This window comes from Ceratotherium simum, chromosome 7 (genome assembly GCF_057802395.1).
Source record: "Ceratotherium simum simum isolate JZ-2026a chromosome 7, ASM5780239v1, whole genome shotgun sequence".
In the NCBI taxonomy this organism is placed as follows: Eukaryota; Metazoa; Chordata; class Mammalia; order Perissodactyla; family Rhinocerotidae; genus Ceratotherium; species Ceratotherium simum.
This window is the reverse complement of record NC_141906.1, coordinates 22,593,332-22,613,034: the sequence shown is the minus strand read 5'-3', so window position 1 is coordinate 22,613,034 and position 19,703 is coordinate 22,593,332. Positions and strand designations below refer to the sequence as shown.

The following is a 19,703-nucleotide window of genomic DNA, read 5'->3' as shown; positions in this document are numbered from 1 at the left end:
AGCAAACTGAGGTTCAGAAAGGTGAATTGCCTTTATTTCTTACAGCTCATAAGTAGTGGGACTGGGAGTAACTCTTGGGAGGGTGGAAGAAGTATACAGGGGTCTTTATTAGAGGAATGCCTTTATGATAGAAAATGTATTACAGAGGACACTAGGTCAGTACTGAGCCTAATACAGTGGGCTTCAACAATGTTTGTTGAATTAATTTATATTTTTTAAAGGTATTTCATTTTCTAATCTTACTTTTCCATAGGTCCCATTTATTCCACATTCTTTTGATTATTTTTCCTCACTGAAGCCTGTATATTGATCTGTGGACAAGATGACAGATCCTTTGTCGTCTTCCTTCTTTCCTGATTTTGGGCTACTATTGTATTTGGAGGAGCTAAACAAAGAGGAATTAAATAAATTCAAGTTACTCCTGAGGAATGAGACCATGGAACCTGAGTACTGCCGGATACCCTGGGCTGCAGTGAAGAAGGCCAAGCGGGAGGATCTGGCTAACTTGATGAGCAAATATTATCCAGGAGAGCAGGCCTGGGATGTGGCTTTCAAAATCTTTGGCAAGATGAACCTGAAGGATCTGTGTGAGAGAGCAAAAGCAGAGATCAACTGTGAGTGATGCTAGGGACGTATCTGGGATAGGGAGAAGGAAGTGCTTCCTGGAGCCCGTTGGAATGATTCTACGAAAGGGACTTAGGGATTAAACCGTTCTGTGGGACACAAGCTCCATGGTGGTCAAGTACATTGGAAGCTTGTTGGATCATTTGAGGAACAGTGAAGAGGCAGGAGCGTTCTGAATACTATTATTCAGCCTAGCTCCTTAATTGGGGGTAATTCATCCATCTTGTTCCAATTAGAATAATTAAAGGAATTGAGTGATACGAATTGTCCCATCTAGTGTTCCTTTGCCTAAACAACAAAGTCATAGGTCAGGCTAAATTTGAAGTACTCTCAAATATGATTTAAAATCTTTGCTGAAATATGAGGAATGGACAAAAAATTATTAAAGGACATAAGCCAAGCCAGTATTTTGAGTCATTCCCAGGTAAAATATTGTAGACATCTAAAATTCCAGGCTGGCCCCGTGGCTTAGCTGTTAAGTGCTCGCGCTCCGCTGCTGGCGGCCCGGGTTCGGATCCTGGGTGCGCACCGACGCACCGCTTCTCTGGCCATGCTGAGGCTGCATCCCACATACAGCAACTAGAAGCATGTGCAGCTATGACATACGACTATCTACTGGGGCTTTGGGGGAAAAAATAAATAAATAAATAAAATTATAAAATTCCTTACTCATATTCAAGGCTTTACAGCTACTAAGTGTATATCCATTATTTCCTTTCAGCCTCACCATATCCCTGTGGGGTCAGTACAGATAAGGTAACTTAGGCTTAGACTAGACCACTTGCCTAGAGTTAGAGGGCGGGGCACATGGCCAGAGGTCTCTTACTTCAGTGTTGTTCATACCACATCACTTCTCCCACAGCTAAGCTGGTGGAGTCTGAGCCTCTGTTGGCTCTAGTTTTATTAAACCCAGATGGTCATAGAATTGGACCACTGAGGAGAGTTCTGGCCATCACCAAAGCTCTCCGTGTTTTTGGTAAATCTCATGATCCTGTTGGAACCCGTTGCAGGGACAACCCAGACCATGGGACCAGAGGCCACCAGGGCCGGAGAGGCACAAGGTGATCAGGAGGCAGTGCTGGGTGAGTAGATGGGCTTTTTGTCAGATTTGGGAAGAGTTTGACCTTTTGAAGCATGACGGGGTTTCATCTCCCTGGGGACCTTTGTTCAGCTCTTCATAACTTCTAATATCCTACCTGTCCTCTATCTTTCATTCAAAAAGAGTCAACAACTCTGGCTCTCTGGCCAAAGTCAGAATCAGGGCCATGTTAATTCAGCACCTCGAGAGAGCAGTATTTGGAAATGCCAATCAAAAGTTGACAGTCTAACAAACAAAGGTATATTCATGTCTGTGTTTTATGGACTAAAGAGTCCCTGAGTTGGCAAGGACTATTTGGTTTCTCGCATCCATTCCCTTCCTTTAGAAATGATGCTGTAATTGAGTTCCAGGGGTGGTGACCAACTAGTCCATATAAAATGTAATTTCTAGAACCAGGGCTTTAAGTCTTAATTCAATACCATTTCTATTTCCCCTACTTTGTTTTAAATTCTATGTAGATGAATTCCAGTTTATATAAATGGAATTACAGTAGAAAGAAAACTGGACCAGGTAAGAAACCTTATTCTTAACTATGCTGCTTTCTAATGGGCCACATTATTTCATTCACGAAATAATTGAGAATGTACTTCATTCTAGGCACTAATAAATAAATTTAGCTTATTGTATTAAATGATCTTGAAGATAACTTCCCACTCTGACCTTAATTTCTGATTCAATATAAGGAAGTTTATTCTTGTGGTATAACGGGCCATAAATTTAGGAAACCAGCATTCCACCTCCATAGAAATTTACTGTTAGAAAATTTGGAAGATAGGCAAAAGTTTAATGAAGAAAGTAAAAATCCTTATAATCTCAATTTTCTTTTAAGTGCTGGACTGTACTAGATATTATACCATAAAGAGAAAGAGTTCCTGCCTTTAATATCATACCTTCCCCTGGGGGAGAACTAAGCATAATTTAGTGTGATATGAACTGTGTTAGATGTTTGTATAGAATGCCCTAGTAGAACAAAGAAAACAGTTATTTGCTTTAAAAATTAAATAAAGTAATTACAACTTGGGATATGTGATGTGAATGAAAAATATACTGTGTTTTGAGAATATGGGGGAGAACTATTCTAGCGTTGGGGTTCAGAGAAGGTTTCTATGAGATAGTGACATTTAAATTGAGACATAAGAAGGAATCAGACTGAACTAGGTAAAGATGAAACTATACTTGCATTCTACTTGGACACTTGAGAATTTTTTTCTTTAAAATAGTCTTCAGGCTATGCCTCAGTATTCATTTCTATTACTGTTTTACCCGTATAAAGTGGGTTGTTTTGATCTGTAGATTCAGATCTGCCTTCAGATCTTCTCTGGCTATTATTGTTAATTATTACCTGTGTTCTTTTCTTATCTAGATGATGACTGTTGATCACATACATCATCTTTTTTTCTCTGTAGAGGAAACGTACAAAGAAAATATTTTGAGAACGAACCAAATTTTTATTTTCCGTCATAAATTCATTTTTCTGCATTGTCGGTTCTGTTTTTCCACAATTTCTAATATAGGTTTTAAATTTACAGGGATATTTTTGTTTTACTTACATTCTTTTCTTACCTAAGGCAGCTGCACTTTGATTTCAGCCTATATCACTTCTTGTTCCTAACTACAAGTCCACTATTCTTAACATTGAAATCATAGAATTTGTTTTGATCATGTGCCTCTTTTTTTCCTGCTCCATTCTAACTGACTTAGGTGACGGAACAGAATATAGAATTCGAATAAAGGAAAAATTTTGCATCATGTGGGATAAGAAGTGTTTGCTTGGAGAACCTCAAGATTTCTGTCATGAAATTGCTCAGAAAGGTCGAGAACTGTTGGAACATTTGTTTGATGTGGATGTTAAAACCGGGGAGCAGCCACAGACGGTGGTGCTTCAGGGGGCTCCTGGGGTTGGGAAAACAACCTTGGTGAGAAAGGCAATGTTCGAGTGGGCACAGGGCAACCTCTATCAGCAGAGATTTACCTGTGTTTTTTATCTCAATGCGAGAGAAATTAACCAGTTGAGAGAGAGAAGCTTTGTTCAAATGATATCAAAGGACTGGCCGAGCACAGAAGGCCCCATTGAAAGGATTATGTCCCAGCCCAGTAGCCTCCTTTTTATTGTTGATAGTTTTGATGAACTGAACTTTGCTTTTGAGGAACCTGAGTTTGCGCTGTGCGAAGACTGGACCCAGGTGCACCCAGTGTCCTTCCTCATGAGTAGTTTGCTGAGGAAAGTGATGCTCCCTGAGTCGTCCTTACTGGTGACAACGAGACTCACAGCATCTAAGAAACTAAAGCCTTTGTTGAAGAGTCAGCGTTCTGTAGAGCTACTAGGTATGTCTGACGATGCAAGAGAGGAGTATATTTACCAGTGCTTTGAAGACAAGAAGCGGGCTGTACAAGCATTCGGTTCACTAAGAAACAGTGAGATGGTTTTTAGTATGTGCAGAGTCCCACTAGTGTGCCGAGTCATTTGTACTGGTCTGGAGCAGCAAATGGAGAAGGGTGTCACATTGACTTGCAAAACCACCACGGCTCTGTTTACCTGCTATATCTCTAGCTTGTGCACACCGGTAGATGGAAGCTGTCCTAGTCTGCCCAGTCAAACCCAACTGAGGAGCCTGTGCCACTTGGCTGCCAAAGCAGTATGGACTATGACATATGTGTTTTACAGGGAAAATCTTAGAAAGCATGGGTTAACTAAATCTGATGTCTCGATTTTCCTGGACTTGAATATTCTTCAAAAGGACACAGAATATGAAAACTGCTATGTGTTTACCCACTTACATATTCAGGAGTTTTTTGCAGCTATGTTCTATATGTTGAAAGACAGTGGGGAAACCGGGAACCATTTTTTTCAGTCTTTTGAAGACCTGAAGCTGTTACTTGAAAGCAGCAGTTATACAGACCCCCATTTGACGCAGATGAAATGCTTTTTGTTTGGCCTTTTGAATGAAGGTCTAGTAAAACAACTGGAGGGAACTTTTAACTGTAAAATGTCACTGGAGATAAAACAGAAGATACTTCAGTGGATGGAAATATTAGGAAACAGTGACTATTTTCCATCACGGCTGGGATTTCTAGAGTTGTTTCACTATCTGTATGAGACTCAAGATGAAGCATTTATAAGCCAGGCAATGAGATACTTCCAAAAGGTTGTCATTAATATTTGTGGGAAAGTCCATTTGCTTGTGTCTTCATTCTGCCTCAAGCATTGCCGGTGTTTACGGACCATTAAACTGTCTGTGACGGTGGAATATGAGAAGAAGATGTTCAACTCAAGCCCCTCAGCTGAAACTTGGTAAGGGTGTTAGGTCAGTTCCCTGGAAGTGCCCTGTGAGGGAGTGAAGGAAGTAGATTTTGTCAGAGGGAGGGGAGCAGTTGGTTAGCTGAGGGCCTAGAGCCGGGATAACTTTTCAGAGTTGTCCCACCTTGAGGCAAGAAGGCTAGGCACTGAAACATCTTATTGACTAGTCATGGCTGCTGGTGAGGAGTGGCAAAAACTTGCCTGAACTGGCTCTGTTGGCCTGAGGGCAATCCCAAGAGAGGGACTTGGCTGAAAGCTGTCAGCTGTCAACACTCACAACAACTAGGGAATGAGTGCTTCAGTCCTCAAGGAGGGATGTGGCATAGCGCAAACTTACTCCACTATAGTACAGATATTTAATTTTTAAAATGGCCTCCAGAAGATTAGGGAGCAGGAATTTCTTGCTGAACTTAGTGTATGTAGGTCATCTCTCTGGACTCTGTTCCACTGTACTCTGCTGACCTAGCTCACCTTGCCCATTACCTTGACACAGTTCAAGGTTAAAGGTCTCAGCCCTTTAACACCTAACTGGAGAGAGTCAGATGTGGGTAAGAAATAGTAGGTGCTGAATGAATGTTTTGAAAGAATAAATGGACCTTCAGCATTTTATGCATGTTATTTTACCCTCTCCCCTTCCTCAACTTGCCTTTTCTGACTACCCATCTAAGTCTAGGGGGAGAAATGAACTACGAAATTAGTTCCAGATTTAACTAAAATTGAGGACTTGGTATGTGGTATACAGTTATATAGTGCACAGGATATTTAACGTTATCCAGTTTAATGCTGGTCAAAACAATTTATTTTTAAGATTAACAAAATGATATTCAGAGAAGTTCACCTAGAAAATAAGTGTACAATTATTGATTCAAACACCCATCGGATAATAGCTAACATTTGCTTGACACATACCTGACTGCCTTCTAAGTCCCAACTCATTTAGTCTCCCAAGAATCCTAGGTAGATGCTATTATTTCCATTTTACTTATTAAAAAACTGAGGTACCAAGGAAGTATATAACTAGACTGAGGTCACACATCTGATAAGTCCTTGGTTTTTCACCTTTCCCCAGGCTGTCTCATGGCCATTACATATATTGTAGAAACATTCCTCTTAAGAACATATACTTCATTTCTCTCTGAACTCTGGGAGTAGGAATTGTAAGCTGGGTCCTATGACCTTTATTGTCCTTGTGGAGTCGTGAGTAATCTTCAGTCAGTTTTCTTAATTCTGACTTAATAGTTCTATTTATAGAAGACATGATTGAACCTAGGCCATTAGAATGTATTTTATGCCTAATGATAAATGTTAGGAAGGCATTCTAGGCACTATATTGCCAGTCTTCACGCTACCTTCTCCTCACCTATGTTGCAGTGTTTTCTAATGGTAGAGTTGGCATTGTTGCTAAAATAAAAAAAAAGAGTCTGAGAACCCAGTGTTTTAAAAGGGATATTATAGGTGACCTTAATCTCTTCTACAACATATAGGTGACCTTAATCTCTTCTACAACATATAGGTGACCTTAATCTCTTCTACAACACTGTGATAAACTTCACAAGTGCAGGATCTCTGTCTTGTTCATCATTTTTTTTTTTTTTTTTTTGGTGAGGAAGATTGACCTTGAGCTAACATCCATTGCCAATCTTCCTCTTTTTGCTTGAGGAAGATGGTCCCTGAGTCAACATCTGTGCCAGTCTTCCTCTACTTTTTGTATGTGGGTCGCCACCACAGCATGGCTTGATGAGCGGTGTGTAGGTCTGCGCCTGGGATCTGAACCCACGAACTCCGGGCCACCAAGACGGACCATGTGAACTTAACAACTATGCCCCCTGTCTTGTTCACCATTTTATCCATAGTATTTGTATATAGCAAGCACTTGAATGCTTGAATGATTTATTGCCTAGTTTTCTCAAAGTTAAGACCTCAGGTGATGTAGAGACCACTGTCATTCATTCCAATTTAAGTGTAAGGTATGGGGGAACCAAAATTTATTGAGTAGTGAAGGTGATCAGGATATGCCACTCAAAAATATGCAGCTTTTGTATAAGAATTAGTTTGAGCTGAAGGCATTTGAGTTCCTGAAATCCCTTATCTGCCTAAAAGTAGAGCTTCCCAAAAGAATTCAACTCCTCCCTGGGAGCAACTCTAATCTTCTTTTCTTGGAGACAGAAGTTGGCACCACACCCAGAGAGACATTGTGACAAACTCTCATATCTCCCATCCCTCACCCCAGGGACCCATTTATCTTTCCAAAAAGTCATTTCTTTTTCCCCAAGTGTCCTTTCTCCTCTTGCCTTTCCCCTACTAATTTAGGTATATAGACCCCAAATTCGAACCACTCCTTTGAGTTACTCATAACTGAGTTCTTCCCATTTGTATCCATGATGCACATGCTAATAAAATGTGTATGCTTTTCTTTGTTAATCTGCCTTTTTTCAGTCTAATTTACAGGGCCCCAGCCAGAGAACCTAGGAGAGCGGAGGGAAAAAGATATTTTTTTCCTCCCCGATAGTAGCTATTATGTATCAGGCAACATGCTATACTTTTATATATTTTAATGTAAATAATAGGAGCTATCAATTTCTAGGAGCATTTACAATGTGAAACATTTGCTAAGCATTTTCTATAGATTGTCTACCAAATCTTCACAGTAATCCTAAGAAATAGTTACTCGTATCTTCATTTTTTTAAGATGAAAAAGCTGAGGCTCACACAGGTTAGTAATGGTGCCACAATCACCCAGTTTAGTGAAGGGCAGAGTTGGGACTCAGGACTGTTCCATTCTAGAGTCTATGCTTATAATCACTAGGCTATCCTCTGTTTCATTCATTATTACCGTTTATTTGTTTGTAATGAGTCCATTGATAATATGCCTAATAATTAAATTATACAGCATTTTAAAATTTACAGAGTGCTTTTGTATACTCACCAAAATTGACTATTAAATCCTCACAACCCTCTAAAGGGAGATGGCATTTCCCTTTTGCAGATGAAGAAAACTTCAGAGTGCGTGGAACAGACGTGACTGGGGCTGGCTCAAAGTCTGTGGTTCTTAATCTATAGCACAGTTGCCTAATGTCTACCCACTATTCCTAATCTTACTCTTTGTGGTCATATATCATTTTTCTTCTTGGTATTGGATCTTTGGGTATTTGAAGACTTCTCTCTTGTCCTTCCTTAGTCTCTTCCTCCAAAGTAAGGAAGTTTTTATTTTGTGTGTATTGAGGGAGTGTGGGGTGGGGGAGTTATTGGGCAAATGAAACCTCTGTAGTGCCAAGACGAGGGCCTCCTGGTAGACTGTGCCCAAGCCAGAGCTGCACTGGATGCTCTCGCCATTTCCAAAGTATACTTACTTTCACCTGGTACCATGTTCTGAGAGTTGCCTGGGCTCAAATACATTTATTGATCTTTTCTTTTTCCAATTATTTAGGCAAAGGGATGGTGGTCGCATTACTCATTGCTGGCAAGATCTCTGTTCTGTGCTTCATACAAACGAACACTTGAGAGAATTGGACCTGTGTCATAGCAACCTTGATAAATTAGCAATGAAGACTTTTTATCAAGAACTAAGGCACCCAAATTGTAAACTACAAAAACTACTGTAAGTCTGGCATGAGAAAATTTAATGGAGTTATTCCAATTTCTTTCTTTATCCCACCCCCTACTCCTATTTATTGGAAGGAACCAATAGTAAACAAATACTTAAAATCCGCTGTGTAAAAAACTTTAAGAACATGCACTGTGGAAACCTGGGGACGTGGGAGCATAACTAACTTGTTCTGGGAAAGATTACACAGAGCGTAGTAGCTGTTGACATGGGTTTTTGAGGCTTGATTAGGAATTTTCCGAATGAAGAAGAGCACAGAGCTAGGGCATTCTAGGCAGGTCAGCAAAGCATTTTCAAAGACAAGTTCTGGAACATACTATCTTTTCTTTTGAATTTTTTTTTCTATTGAGGAATAATTTACATTCAATAAAATGCACAAATACTAAGTGTTTAGTTCATTGAGTTTTGACTATTGCGAATAGTCAGAAAATAAGACACAGACAGAAACATAGACATAGAAAACAAGACAGAAAATAACTCCATCACCTCAGAAAGTTTCCTTGTGCTCCTTTCTATTCAGTCCTCGCACCCTGTCCAATCCCAAGGCAGTCACTTGCTAACCTCTCTATAGATTAGCTTTGTCTGTTCTTGGAAATCATTTAGATTGATTCATACAGTATGTATTTTTTGTGTCCATCTTCTTTTGCTCAACAAAATGTTTTTAAAAATTTATCCATGTCACATGTTTCAATAGTTTGTTTCTTGTTACTGCTGATTAGCATTCCACTGTATGATATCCTACAATTTGTTTATTCATTCTCTTGTTAATAGACCTCTGGGTTGGTTCCAAGTTGAGGCTATTATGAATAAGGCTGCTATGAATATTCTTGTACAAATCTTTTTTGTGACATATGTCTTCCTCTCTTGGGCTAATACATAGGAATGGAATTGCTAGTTCATAGATGTATGTTTAACTTTTAAAGAAATTGCCAACCAGTTCTTCAGAGTGGTTGTACCATTTTATAGTCCCACCAGCAATATATGCAAGTTCCAGCTGCTCCTCATCCTTGCCAACATTTGCTATTTCAGTCTTTTATTTTATTAGTTCTTAATTTGATTCTAGATACCCTATCACTTTTTTTGCTTATTTACATGTCTCTCTCCCTCTTGTCTCTTGGCCCTACTAAGATCTGGGACTGATCCTATTTTCTTCTGTATTCAGTGCCCATCAACGCGCCCAAGGCCTAATTGGTGCTCAGTAATACATACTGAATACTGAACAATGATAAGTGCTTGTTTGCATTAGCATTGAAGATTAATCTTCTTTTTTGGGGGCAACAGGCTTTCCTCTAAATATTTCCCTTAGAATCTCAGTGTTTTTAGTGAGATCTGGCTTTAGATTTCAAGTAACTAGATAGGCTTTCGCATATAGATGTGGTAGGCAATTGCATATATGTTATGATTAAGGGGTTCCTGGAAGTCCTTTTCACTCACCCCCAAACATCTCCCCCACATTGTCCCTTCACTGCATGTCACCAATCTAAGTCCTAACAATAGTTAATGCCTTCTTTTGAGTTAAATGGCTTCCTCTTTTAGACTGCAAGGGTTCCTTGAGGGGGATGACACCATGAAGATGGCTCTCGGTCTTTCCCACCTTAATGTGGCCTTACTCAGGTCCCTTTTCCCTAACAAGTGAGATTGTGCTTTCAATTTATATTTAATGAGTGCATTAGACACTTTTACTAGATGATGATAGTTAGCGTTCAAAATGGGTAAAAGCTTAATTTTCTTGAATGTGCTTGGCTGGAAGGGGGGTGAGGATGAAGGGTGAGTGGTGGGCAAAAGGGAGGGGAGGTGATATTACACAGAGAGGTTTTGAACAGTTGTTGAGCAGTGTGAACATAGGGCAATTGGGACTAGCAGAGGCACTACAGAAGAATCAGATATAGCTAACAGTGACTGAGTTAGGAGATGGAAAATAGGAAGAAAAATTGGCAGATTTAACTTCATGTTTTGCTTTGGGCTGTCTCTGTACACCTAACAAAGTCCACAAGATGACAAGGCATATTTTGCAACAATGGGTTTTGCTAATGATGCACATCAAATAGTTGATATTAACTATGAACTCACCATAGGGTTATTTAAAGGATTAAATATTGTGAATTAATGGTATAATTGCAGTATTTGGAATAGCCCCAATAATTTTTGGTAGTCGTTCCTGGGATTAAGAGTTCACAAACTTGTCTTCTGCTTTTCCTGATGTTATTACTTCTTTTCCTTCAAGGTCAAAAAAAGTTGAGAGTATCAGTTATCAGGATATAACGGGCATCTAAGGTATAACCCAGTTATTTTCCTAAGCCACATCCTGAAACTTGGATTTATGACCTGACCTGGAATATGAGATACCCAGAGTAAGATGAGAGAGGCAGGACTATTTAGATAATATCTAAGAGCTGAGTTTGAAAAGAAAGGGATGCTGTAACCAGAGACAGAGATGATTTTGTGACCTCTCCTGTGTATTTTTCTTCCAAAGGTTGAGGTTTATTTCTTTCCCTGATGGTTGTCAGGATATCTCTCATTCTTTGACTCATAACCGGAATCTGATGCATCTCAACCTGAAAGGGAGCGATATAGGGGACAACGGAGTAAAGTCATTATGTGAAGCCTTGAAACACCCAGAGTGTAAACTACAGAATCTGAGGTAAATCATGAGATTTTTATTATAATTGAGACTTTTGTCTGCCTAAGTAGACTCTTACAGCCTGGACTTGTTATTCATAGGGCTAGCTTAAATCTGTTTTTATGGTATGGTATAGCAGGGATCAGGAGATTCAGGCTGATTTTCCTCCTGATAGGACTTCTAACTCCTCCCATTCCCCGACTGAAGACCCCTCGTTGTAAGTTCTCTGTGTCTCCATCTCCTCAATCTGAAACAAAAAATGAGAACAGACCCACATTTATAAACACTTAAAAATTTTCATATTTAAATGCAGAAATATGTATATTCATTATATCCTTAAACTCGCACAGAAAAGAATGCACTAATGGTAACTGGGGGCAGTGCTGAGGCAGGCTCAGTTTTACTTAATTTTTGATAGCAAATCCCCCTCTGCTTATAATCGCAACTCAGTGATGAGTACAGAAAGTTGAGGAGGAACAGTGTAGCAGCTGTCAGTTGTCAAGGTGCTCGCCCGCTATCACACACTGTTGACCCTAGTGGTGGGCCTGATTTTCTTTCTCCGTGAAAGTGAGTGGATCAGCAATCATACTTGTTCTCCCCATTGTGTGACAGGTTTCAAGAAAGATCTTATTTTCCAATGAAAGGTATTTAATTCAGTTTCTGACAAAATAAAACAAAAACAAAAGCAAAACAAAAAATCATTACAGTAAGTTGTACCTTACAAGTTTTTGTTATCCCTGGACTCATTTGGCAGTGGGGTGGGAGTGGGCAAGACTAAACCTTGATGCATGAAGGGTCAAGGTAGGTCTGTATTTGTGGGAAGCAAATTATAATCTATGTGTAGAAAAAACAAGTAAAATCTGAAACAAGACCTTCTTTTTGACACTAGGAAGATGAATTTTGTTATCATTGGGAATTTTTTTTTTTGTCTCACCAGTTTTTACAGAATAAAATTCACTTGTATGTTTTGAAAGGTGTTTGATAATTCTTGAACATGTGTTGAGTTCAATTATTAGCAGGCCAGTTTGGAGTATTGGTTTTACCTGCTTATGAAGTAGTTGTAGGACATTTTGAGAAATTTTCTGTAACCTGGAGCCTCTCTCTGGTCTGGAAACCAGGTGAGAAGTGGGTCGTTGGTTCCTCTATCTAATAATAAAACATATTAGTAGCAAAAAGCTGTTAAATGGAGGGAAAGATGCTTACAGTGGGAGCCATGGATCCAAGACAAAATGCCTTGGCACTTGACAGACCAGCAAGACTTGATAAGATCCCTTTCATGAGTTGAGGTTTGAACAATGTGTTCCACTGATAAACTTTGAGGTAGCCCCAAGTTACTAGGCTTTCAAATAGGAAACCATCTCTCTGGGTCAACTAGTAGGGCTCCTGGCAGCAGTGAATAGAATGTTTTGGCGGCAGAAGTCATCAGAGCTTTATAATAATCCAACACTACATTATGTAGGACTGGATGTTCTCCCAGTGTGGGTAGCCACTGGGGAGTAATCAATAGTCTCGTAGACCTCCTATTAACCTTTCATGTGGAAAGTTCCAGTTTTATGTTTGCTTTAGACTTCATGTTATAAGAGCTATGGACAGTTGACTGGCCACGTCAGTCTGGTTTGTGCATAGATCATGCTGAGTGTAACACTGTAGAATTGCATTTTGATGTCTTCCTCTCCCTACTGATTCTAGATGATGTGGGCAGTGAAAGTGTTGATAAATTAGTAGGCTTTTGCCAGTCTGCCTCACAAAATATGATCCCCAGTTAATGTGGGAACTTTGCAAATTTAGAAATACAGTATTTTGTATAGAAAACTTTAAATTGCTGAGAGACTCCTATCAGCCTTTATACATGAGCATCCTGGAAAGGTACACACAATCACTAATTTTCATGTGAATATTTCACTATAATATTTACTAAAAGTTCCCGTCAAGAAGGGGAGAAGGATCTACTCTCCGTGTCTTGATAACTTTTTCCACATTGTGGGCCTGATAATAAGGTAGCTCTTAAAATATGTTGAGCAAATAGGGGGAAAAAAACAAAACAAAACCTTGGGCATACTAGTAATGGTTCATTGTGCCCAGAACTTCTCTTAGTTTGCCTGTTGCCATTGGGGTTTACAAGCAAGGTGAGAGAACCATCGTTGGTTCCACCAAACAGCCACTTGAAGAGTGCCAAAATGGTATAAATGCACAACACTCCCTACAGCTTCCAAGATTTGGAATTAGAGGACTAAGATTTAAGAAGGGAGCATCTAAAATAGTTGCCAGAAGAAACTGATGAGTTGATAAAGATAAGAGAAGGTGCCTGGGAACGACAGATACCTACAGCCTTGACTGTATTATTAACAAAAATAAAAAAGTGTGTAACAGGTAGATAGCATGTGGACCAGTAGAAATTTTTGCTCTTCTGGGAGGGAGGAACCCTTGTGGTTTATTACAATTGTTTACAATCATGAAGGGCTCAAAAGCATAATGAGTTATCACAATATGAATGGGCTTTGGAAAAGCGAGGATACACACCTTGAAATCAGAAGTTCTGCCTCCTGCACAGATTACCCAGTAGACAGAGACTTGAGTTAAAACGGAAATACCGGTCCTCTATTGTCTATTACAAAAATGTCTCTTTTATTCATTAACTTTAATAAACTGATATGTATCTATCCACAGTTCATTTAAACCAAACAAGGTTTAAGTGAAATATCACAAAGGTTTATGCTCTAACTTTTTAAACACAAATAATATGAAATATAAGACAATACATTGATTTTTCTATCTTAATTTAAATAGTATGAAGAACAAATGGTAATAAATTGTGTGGGAAGAGTGTAATTTATTTTCTCTTTGAAGTTTGACTTCTTTAGAAATCTTTAGATAAATACAAATTACTAACTAATTTTTAAAATATCACTCCAAGTTTCCAAAATCAATAAGTTCGGAAACTATATTTAAGTTAACATTAAGGATAATATAACCGCTGTTAATAACTAAGAAGATAGTAAAACAGTAAGACAGCTCAAAACTTCACCCAGATGGCATAATATTTGCAATATTGTCTGATTCTACCATTTACAAGGTTCTAGTTTATAAGGATGTTGATCATTTATTTAACTCAATTATATGCCCAGTATTATATGCTTTTAAATATTAATATAAGTAATAATCATTTGACCTACAAGGGAACTGTAAGAGATTTAGGAAATTCTTTAATTTAGACTTGTTGTTAAAGAAATACAAAGCCTTGTGTTTACATTTTGATTTCTCACTGTAGTAAAATCAGGGAGAAATGCGCTAGCCCTCTTTTAAGCCTCAAATTGCAAAACAGATTAATTTATCTGATAATTTACCTAGATTTATAATAGGCCCATGAAGCCTATCCTGTTAATCGAAAGGCTCTTTCTCTTGTGAGCGCCGTTCCTCTGTCACCTGTGGTGCGTTCATAGGCTATGCAGGGAACAGACAACTTCTGCAACCTTACTGCTCTAGCAAGAACTCTCTTCTGCCAACTCTCAATTTGTAACTCACATCAGAAAAACAATCTCACACTTAAATAACAACAACAACAACAACAAAATTACAAAATCCTTGGGCAACTTGGAAATTATACAGCAGACATTTTCAGAAAAGAAAAATACATTCATTCACACAGCTGTTCTGAGCCCCTGGAGAGCTCGTCCTCGGGGATAGTTCCTCCTGACTGAGGAGTGGCAGCTTTCTCAGGTGATTCTGATCCTAATCTGCTAGCAGCACAGGAGAGCTTACTCCACTGGGCCTCAGCTCATAAAGAAGACTCTGGCATCTTGCATCAGATCAAGTTCTTCCCTGACCAACTCTCAACCCAAGAGATGCTTATTCTAGGAACGTGGATTCCCTCCTCTGAGTCAGCTGCAGTGAGGACTGCCTTGTGGCCCTGTACCCCATGACAGCTGGTCAGAGCCACAGACAGCAATCAAAAGAACAACCACCACAAAAGTATAATGTGCTGACTTTTAAGGGCCTTTGGAAATTTTCAGTCAAGGGCCTCATTTTAGTGACACTATTAAGAGAGAGTTGGGCCAGTTCCCCAGCAGGACCCAGACGTAAGTTAATGTATCTCCTCCATTTTCTGGCTCATATTTAGGGGTCAATTTGAAGCTACAAACCTCAGCTCTCAGCTTCCCTTTTGATAGATCACTGGTGATTGATGTTATATATTAATATAAATGAGACAAGACCTTCAAACTCTAGAAAAACAAGAAACAGCTGTATTTTTTATTACCTTACGCACGTGAGAGCAGAGGAGAGTGCCAATGATCCTTGTTCGGATTTGACAAAATCTTTTCAATATTTGTGACATTTAGCAATTTAGAAATACCAATTTGAATATTACAAGAGTGACACATTATTAAATAAGATAGTCAATCAAAAGTACAGACTTAAGGGTTGTTTTCATAAGACACAGCGATAATCTAAAGTGCTGGTATCTTGTAAGAGTCACTTGTTCTGGTAAAACAAAAATAAAACAAAGCAAAACTATTCATATAAAATATTTTCTGATTTGTAATATCATCTACTTTTCTTTGCAGCTGCAAGGAAAAGAGGAAACATTTTCTTTTTATGAGGCTGCAATTTCATTCATCAAGAATTAGGAGGTCCATAGCTAAAATTCTATTAATTAGCACTAAGAAAAAAAGAAGAAAGCCTGAGAAACTCAAACTTATAATATGGAAAGGATAAGAGCAAAATAGATTAGGAACAAAAGGACTTTGGGGCATGTAATATTTATATCTCCAGTTAAAAACATTTTTTATTTTCAGTAATATTTCTATTTTTTGCTGCACAAATGAGCTACATTTTGTTTCATTTTTGTTCTGTGTACATGTGTGTCCAGAAATTTGCAAGTTATAGTGCCAGTTTTTATTTTAATTGGTGACTATTAGTTATTACCCTTCAGGGTTTTTTTTTTTTGCCGCATATATGCTTGATCAAACTCAAAAGGATTAAAACATTTAAAAAAACCCTTGTTTGAGGCAACACATTTAGTGTATACCTCTATCATACAATTTCCAGTATGTTAGTTTAATCTAGGATTACAGGGACTAGATATTTTACACTTTGAACGCTTTCAAAACTTTTCTGACTTCTTATCATTGCAAGGCACAGGAATACAACAATTATTTAGACTTAATTGTATATAGTTGATATTTATCAATGTATACTGCTAGGTTTTGTTTTCTTAAACTCACCTTTCCCACTTACAAAATCTTAATTTGGATTCATTGCGTTATTGGCTGGTACAATTTTAAACTAACATTTTCATGAAATGTATATGAATGATATATTTTACAACTTCCTTTATATCCTTCAATTGCCTTCGTAGATGAATGACAACTTATCTGGGTCTTAGGTCCCCACTTTATTCTCAGCACTTTGACTTTGCTCTATGACTTGCTAACATGCAGTGTTCTGAAGAGAAGTGAGGACAACCTGACACTTCAGCCCCTCAACTCCCTCTCACCTTCCCAGTATATGGGTTCTTTTTTCTCATTAGTATTGTCAGGATATTTTTTTAATTACTTTTGCATTTTATTACTTTTGATCTGCTGGCAGCCTTTTTTCTTTTCTGCTCAGAAATGATTTCTTTAAATTAGATTTTTAAAATGGTTTCAGGGCTCGCGCTCTCGCTCTCTCTCACTCTCTCTCTGTTTTTCAACAGCCTTTAGTCATTGGCTGTAGCTCTTTTCTGATATAAATCTTACTTATCTTTTGTCATTTTAATCTTTTTTCCCCTTCCTTCTTGGGGAGTTTCTCAAATTTATTCTCATTGGTTTTGCTGTTTATTTTTTCAAACGCAGATTTCAGTTTTCTACTGTTTTTAATTTCGTTGCACTCTTTTTTCTTAAACCTGCTCCCTTTCTCAATCTGATCTCCACTTATGATGTGCTGTTCTTGTTTCGTAGTCTGCATTTTCCTATATGTACTTTTAAAATGTAAAGCAAGCCTTTCTAAACATCTTCTTCTGTTTCCTAGTTTTCTGTTTTGTATATATGTGCTTATTTTCTATCCCTTGGTGTAATGTTCTCTTTCTCGTAAACCTGAATATTTTATCCACAAGTCTTATAATATTGGAATCTTTTTTTGTCTAAAAGAGCTCTATCCAAACACAATGTGTAAGATGTTCCTTGCTTCCCTATCTGCCTGCTTGGCTGCTGATACAATACCCTTTTGTATTAGTCTACTTGGGCTGCCGTAACAAAATATCACTGGTTAGGTGGCTTAAACAACAGAAGTTTATTTCTCACAGTTCTGGAGGCTGGAACGTCAAGATCAGGGTGCTGGCTGGGTTGGTTTCTGGTGAGGCTTCTCTCCTTGGTTTGTAGATGGCTGCCTTCTCACTGTGTCCTCATGTGGCCTTTTCTATGTGTGCATGCACTCTTGGTGTCTCTTCCTCTGCTTACAAGGACACCAGTCCTATTGGATTAGGGGTCCACTTTTAGGACCTCATTTATTCTTAATACCTCCTTAAAGGCCCCATCTCCAAATACAGTCACATTGGGAGTTAGGGCTTCAACATATGAATTTGGGGACTACAATTCAGTCCATAACACTTTTTCAGGGCAAGTTGAGGTTTTCAGCCATAGGCCATGTTCTAGGCCATCCATTGAGGTCTAATTCTGGACTGAGGAGGGAGCTTCTCCTGTCCTACCTCTATATACCCTGGTTTTGATGAAGAGAACCAATTCCTGAGGGACTTGAGTTGATAAGTTCTTGATTACATGGAATGACTAGAACAACTCCAAGTTCCAGGAACGCTGCTGCTGCCTGACTCTTTTTTTTTTAAGATTTTATTTATTTATTTTTTTCCCCCCAAAGCCCCAGTAGATAGTTGTATGTCACAGCTGCACATCCCTCTAGTTGCTGTATGTGGGATGCGGCCTCAGCATGGCCGGAGAAGTGGTGCGTCGGTGCACGCCCGGGATCCGAACCCGGGCCGCCAGCAGTGGAGCGTGTGCACTTAACCGCTAAGCCATGGGGCCGGCCCCTGCCTGACTCTTCTTACAAACAGCTGGTATCAGGCTCAGCCATGTCCAAAGCACAAGCTGCCTCATATAAATATGAGTTTCTAAAATATGGACTCTACATGCACTTCTTTTCTTCTTCCCTTCTTCTTTTACTTATTTTTAGAAACGATTTTATTTCTGATTTACTTCTTGCTTTTGCTCTTAAGGACTAGGTTCCTCAGAAAACATGGGTTGACTCCCATGAATAAATGAGCCCTTGGCAAGACAGTTGTGGGAATCACAGCTGTTGCTCCTGACTTCCTGCCCATCTGTTTCAGAAGTCAGAGAGAGCAAGGATACAGCCATCCTTCAATCCACCTTCTTCCATGTTGTAGTTAGAGGACAGTCTTCCCAGAATAAAAAGAGATCATCATTTAAAAATATTTTTGAATGCTTTCATACATATTTTCATAGGGAACTGGAGAGGTGAGGGTCGATGAGACAAGCTCCCCAGCTTTTCCTCCTAACTCTCTATCAGAGCCTTGTGCTTTGGTTAAATAACTATCATTCTGTGCAGGGAAGCTGATTTTCAGAATGGGTCCCAATGAATGGGAGACCACACCATCTGGCTGTGTGAGTGGTGGTTATAATTCTTCTCGGAGGAGTGGTCATTCCTATTTTTATGTATTGTTTTCCAGCTTGGAATCCTGTGACCTAACTACACTTTGTTGTCTAAATATCTCTGAGGCTCTCATAAAAAGCCAGAGCCTGGTATTTCTGAATCTGTCGACCAATAGTCTTTTGGATGATGGAGTGAAGCTGTTGTGCGAGGCCTTAAGACATCCAAAGTGTTACCTAGAGAGACTGTCGTGAGTCTTTGTTTTGTTTCCTATAGAGTCTTTGTGTTCAGTCTTGTGTAGCTTAATTATGATCTGAATGGGGAAACTGCTTGGGTCTTGATACCAATTGGCTCATTTGTCAGTCCTGGTGAGCTTCTCCTTTTCTTCCTCTACTGCCCTTCCTCTTCTACTTGACTTTTAGATACTTCTTTTCTTTATGGTTGACTTCTTATTTTCATTCTTTTCCGGGCTTCTCCTCTCCCTTCCTATGTTTTGTTTCATCATACCCTGTACATAGCTGCACTGAAATTCATAATTTAAGTAGGTTTACTGAGGTTGATTCTATGGTAGAGGTATGGGGGTTGTAAGTACCAGCTAATTTTCCTGGGAAGGAGAAGAGAAGCATGAACTTGGGGAGTTGGCTGATCCCTTCCTATCTGTGTTTCTCCTTCAGTTTAGAAAGCTGTGGCCTCACAGTAGCTGGTTGTGAGGATCTTTCTTTGGCCCTCATCAGCAATAAAAGACTGACACATTTGTGCTTGGCAGACAACATCTTGGGAGATGGTGGAGTAAAGCTTATGAGTGATGCCTTGAAACATCCACAGTGCACTCTACAGAGCCTTGTGTAAGTGTCTGCTAGTT

The 19,703-nt window shown here is 39.1% G+C and overlaps 1 protein-coding gene across 2 annotated transcripts in view; it reads left to right on the top strand.

Moving 5' to 3' along the window:
* The first annotated feature begins 258 nt into the window (after nt 1-258).
* The window catches only part of NLRP14 (NLR family pyrin domain containing 14), a 31,800-nt gene continuing 12,355 nt past the window's right edge, over nt 259-19,703 (top strand). The window contains exons 1-7 of one of the 2 annotated variants that reach the window (XM_014792139.2): nt 259-614; nt 1,635-1,706; nt 3,425-5,015; nt 8,449-8,619; nt 11,099-11,266; nt 18,921-19,091; nt 19,516-19,686. In XM_014792139.2, the coding sequence (XP_014647625.2) occupies nt 323-614; nt 1,635-1,706; nt 3,425-5,015; nt 8,449-8,619; nt 11,099-11,266; nt 18,921-19,091; nt 19,516-19,686 (2,636 nt within the window). In that variant the 5' untranslated portion in view covers nt 259-322. The remainder of the gene's footprint in view (nt 615-1,634; nt 1,707-3,424; nt 5,016-8,448; nt 8,620-11,098; nt 11,267-18,920; nt 19,092-19,515; nt 19,687-19,703) is intronic. The other variant, XM_087433992.1, reaches the window with a different exon arrangement.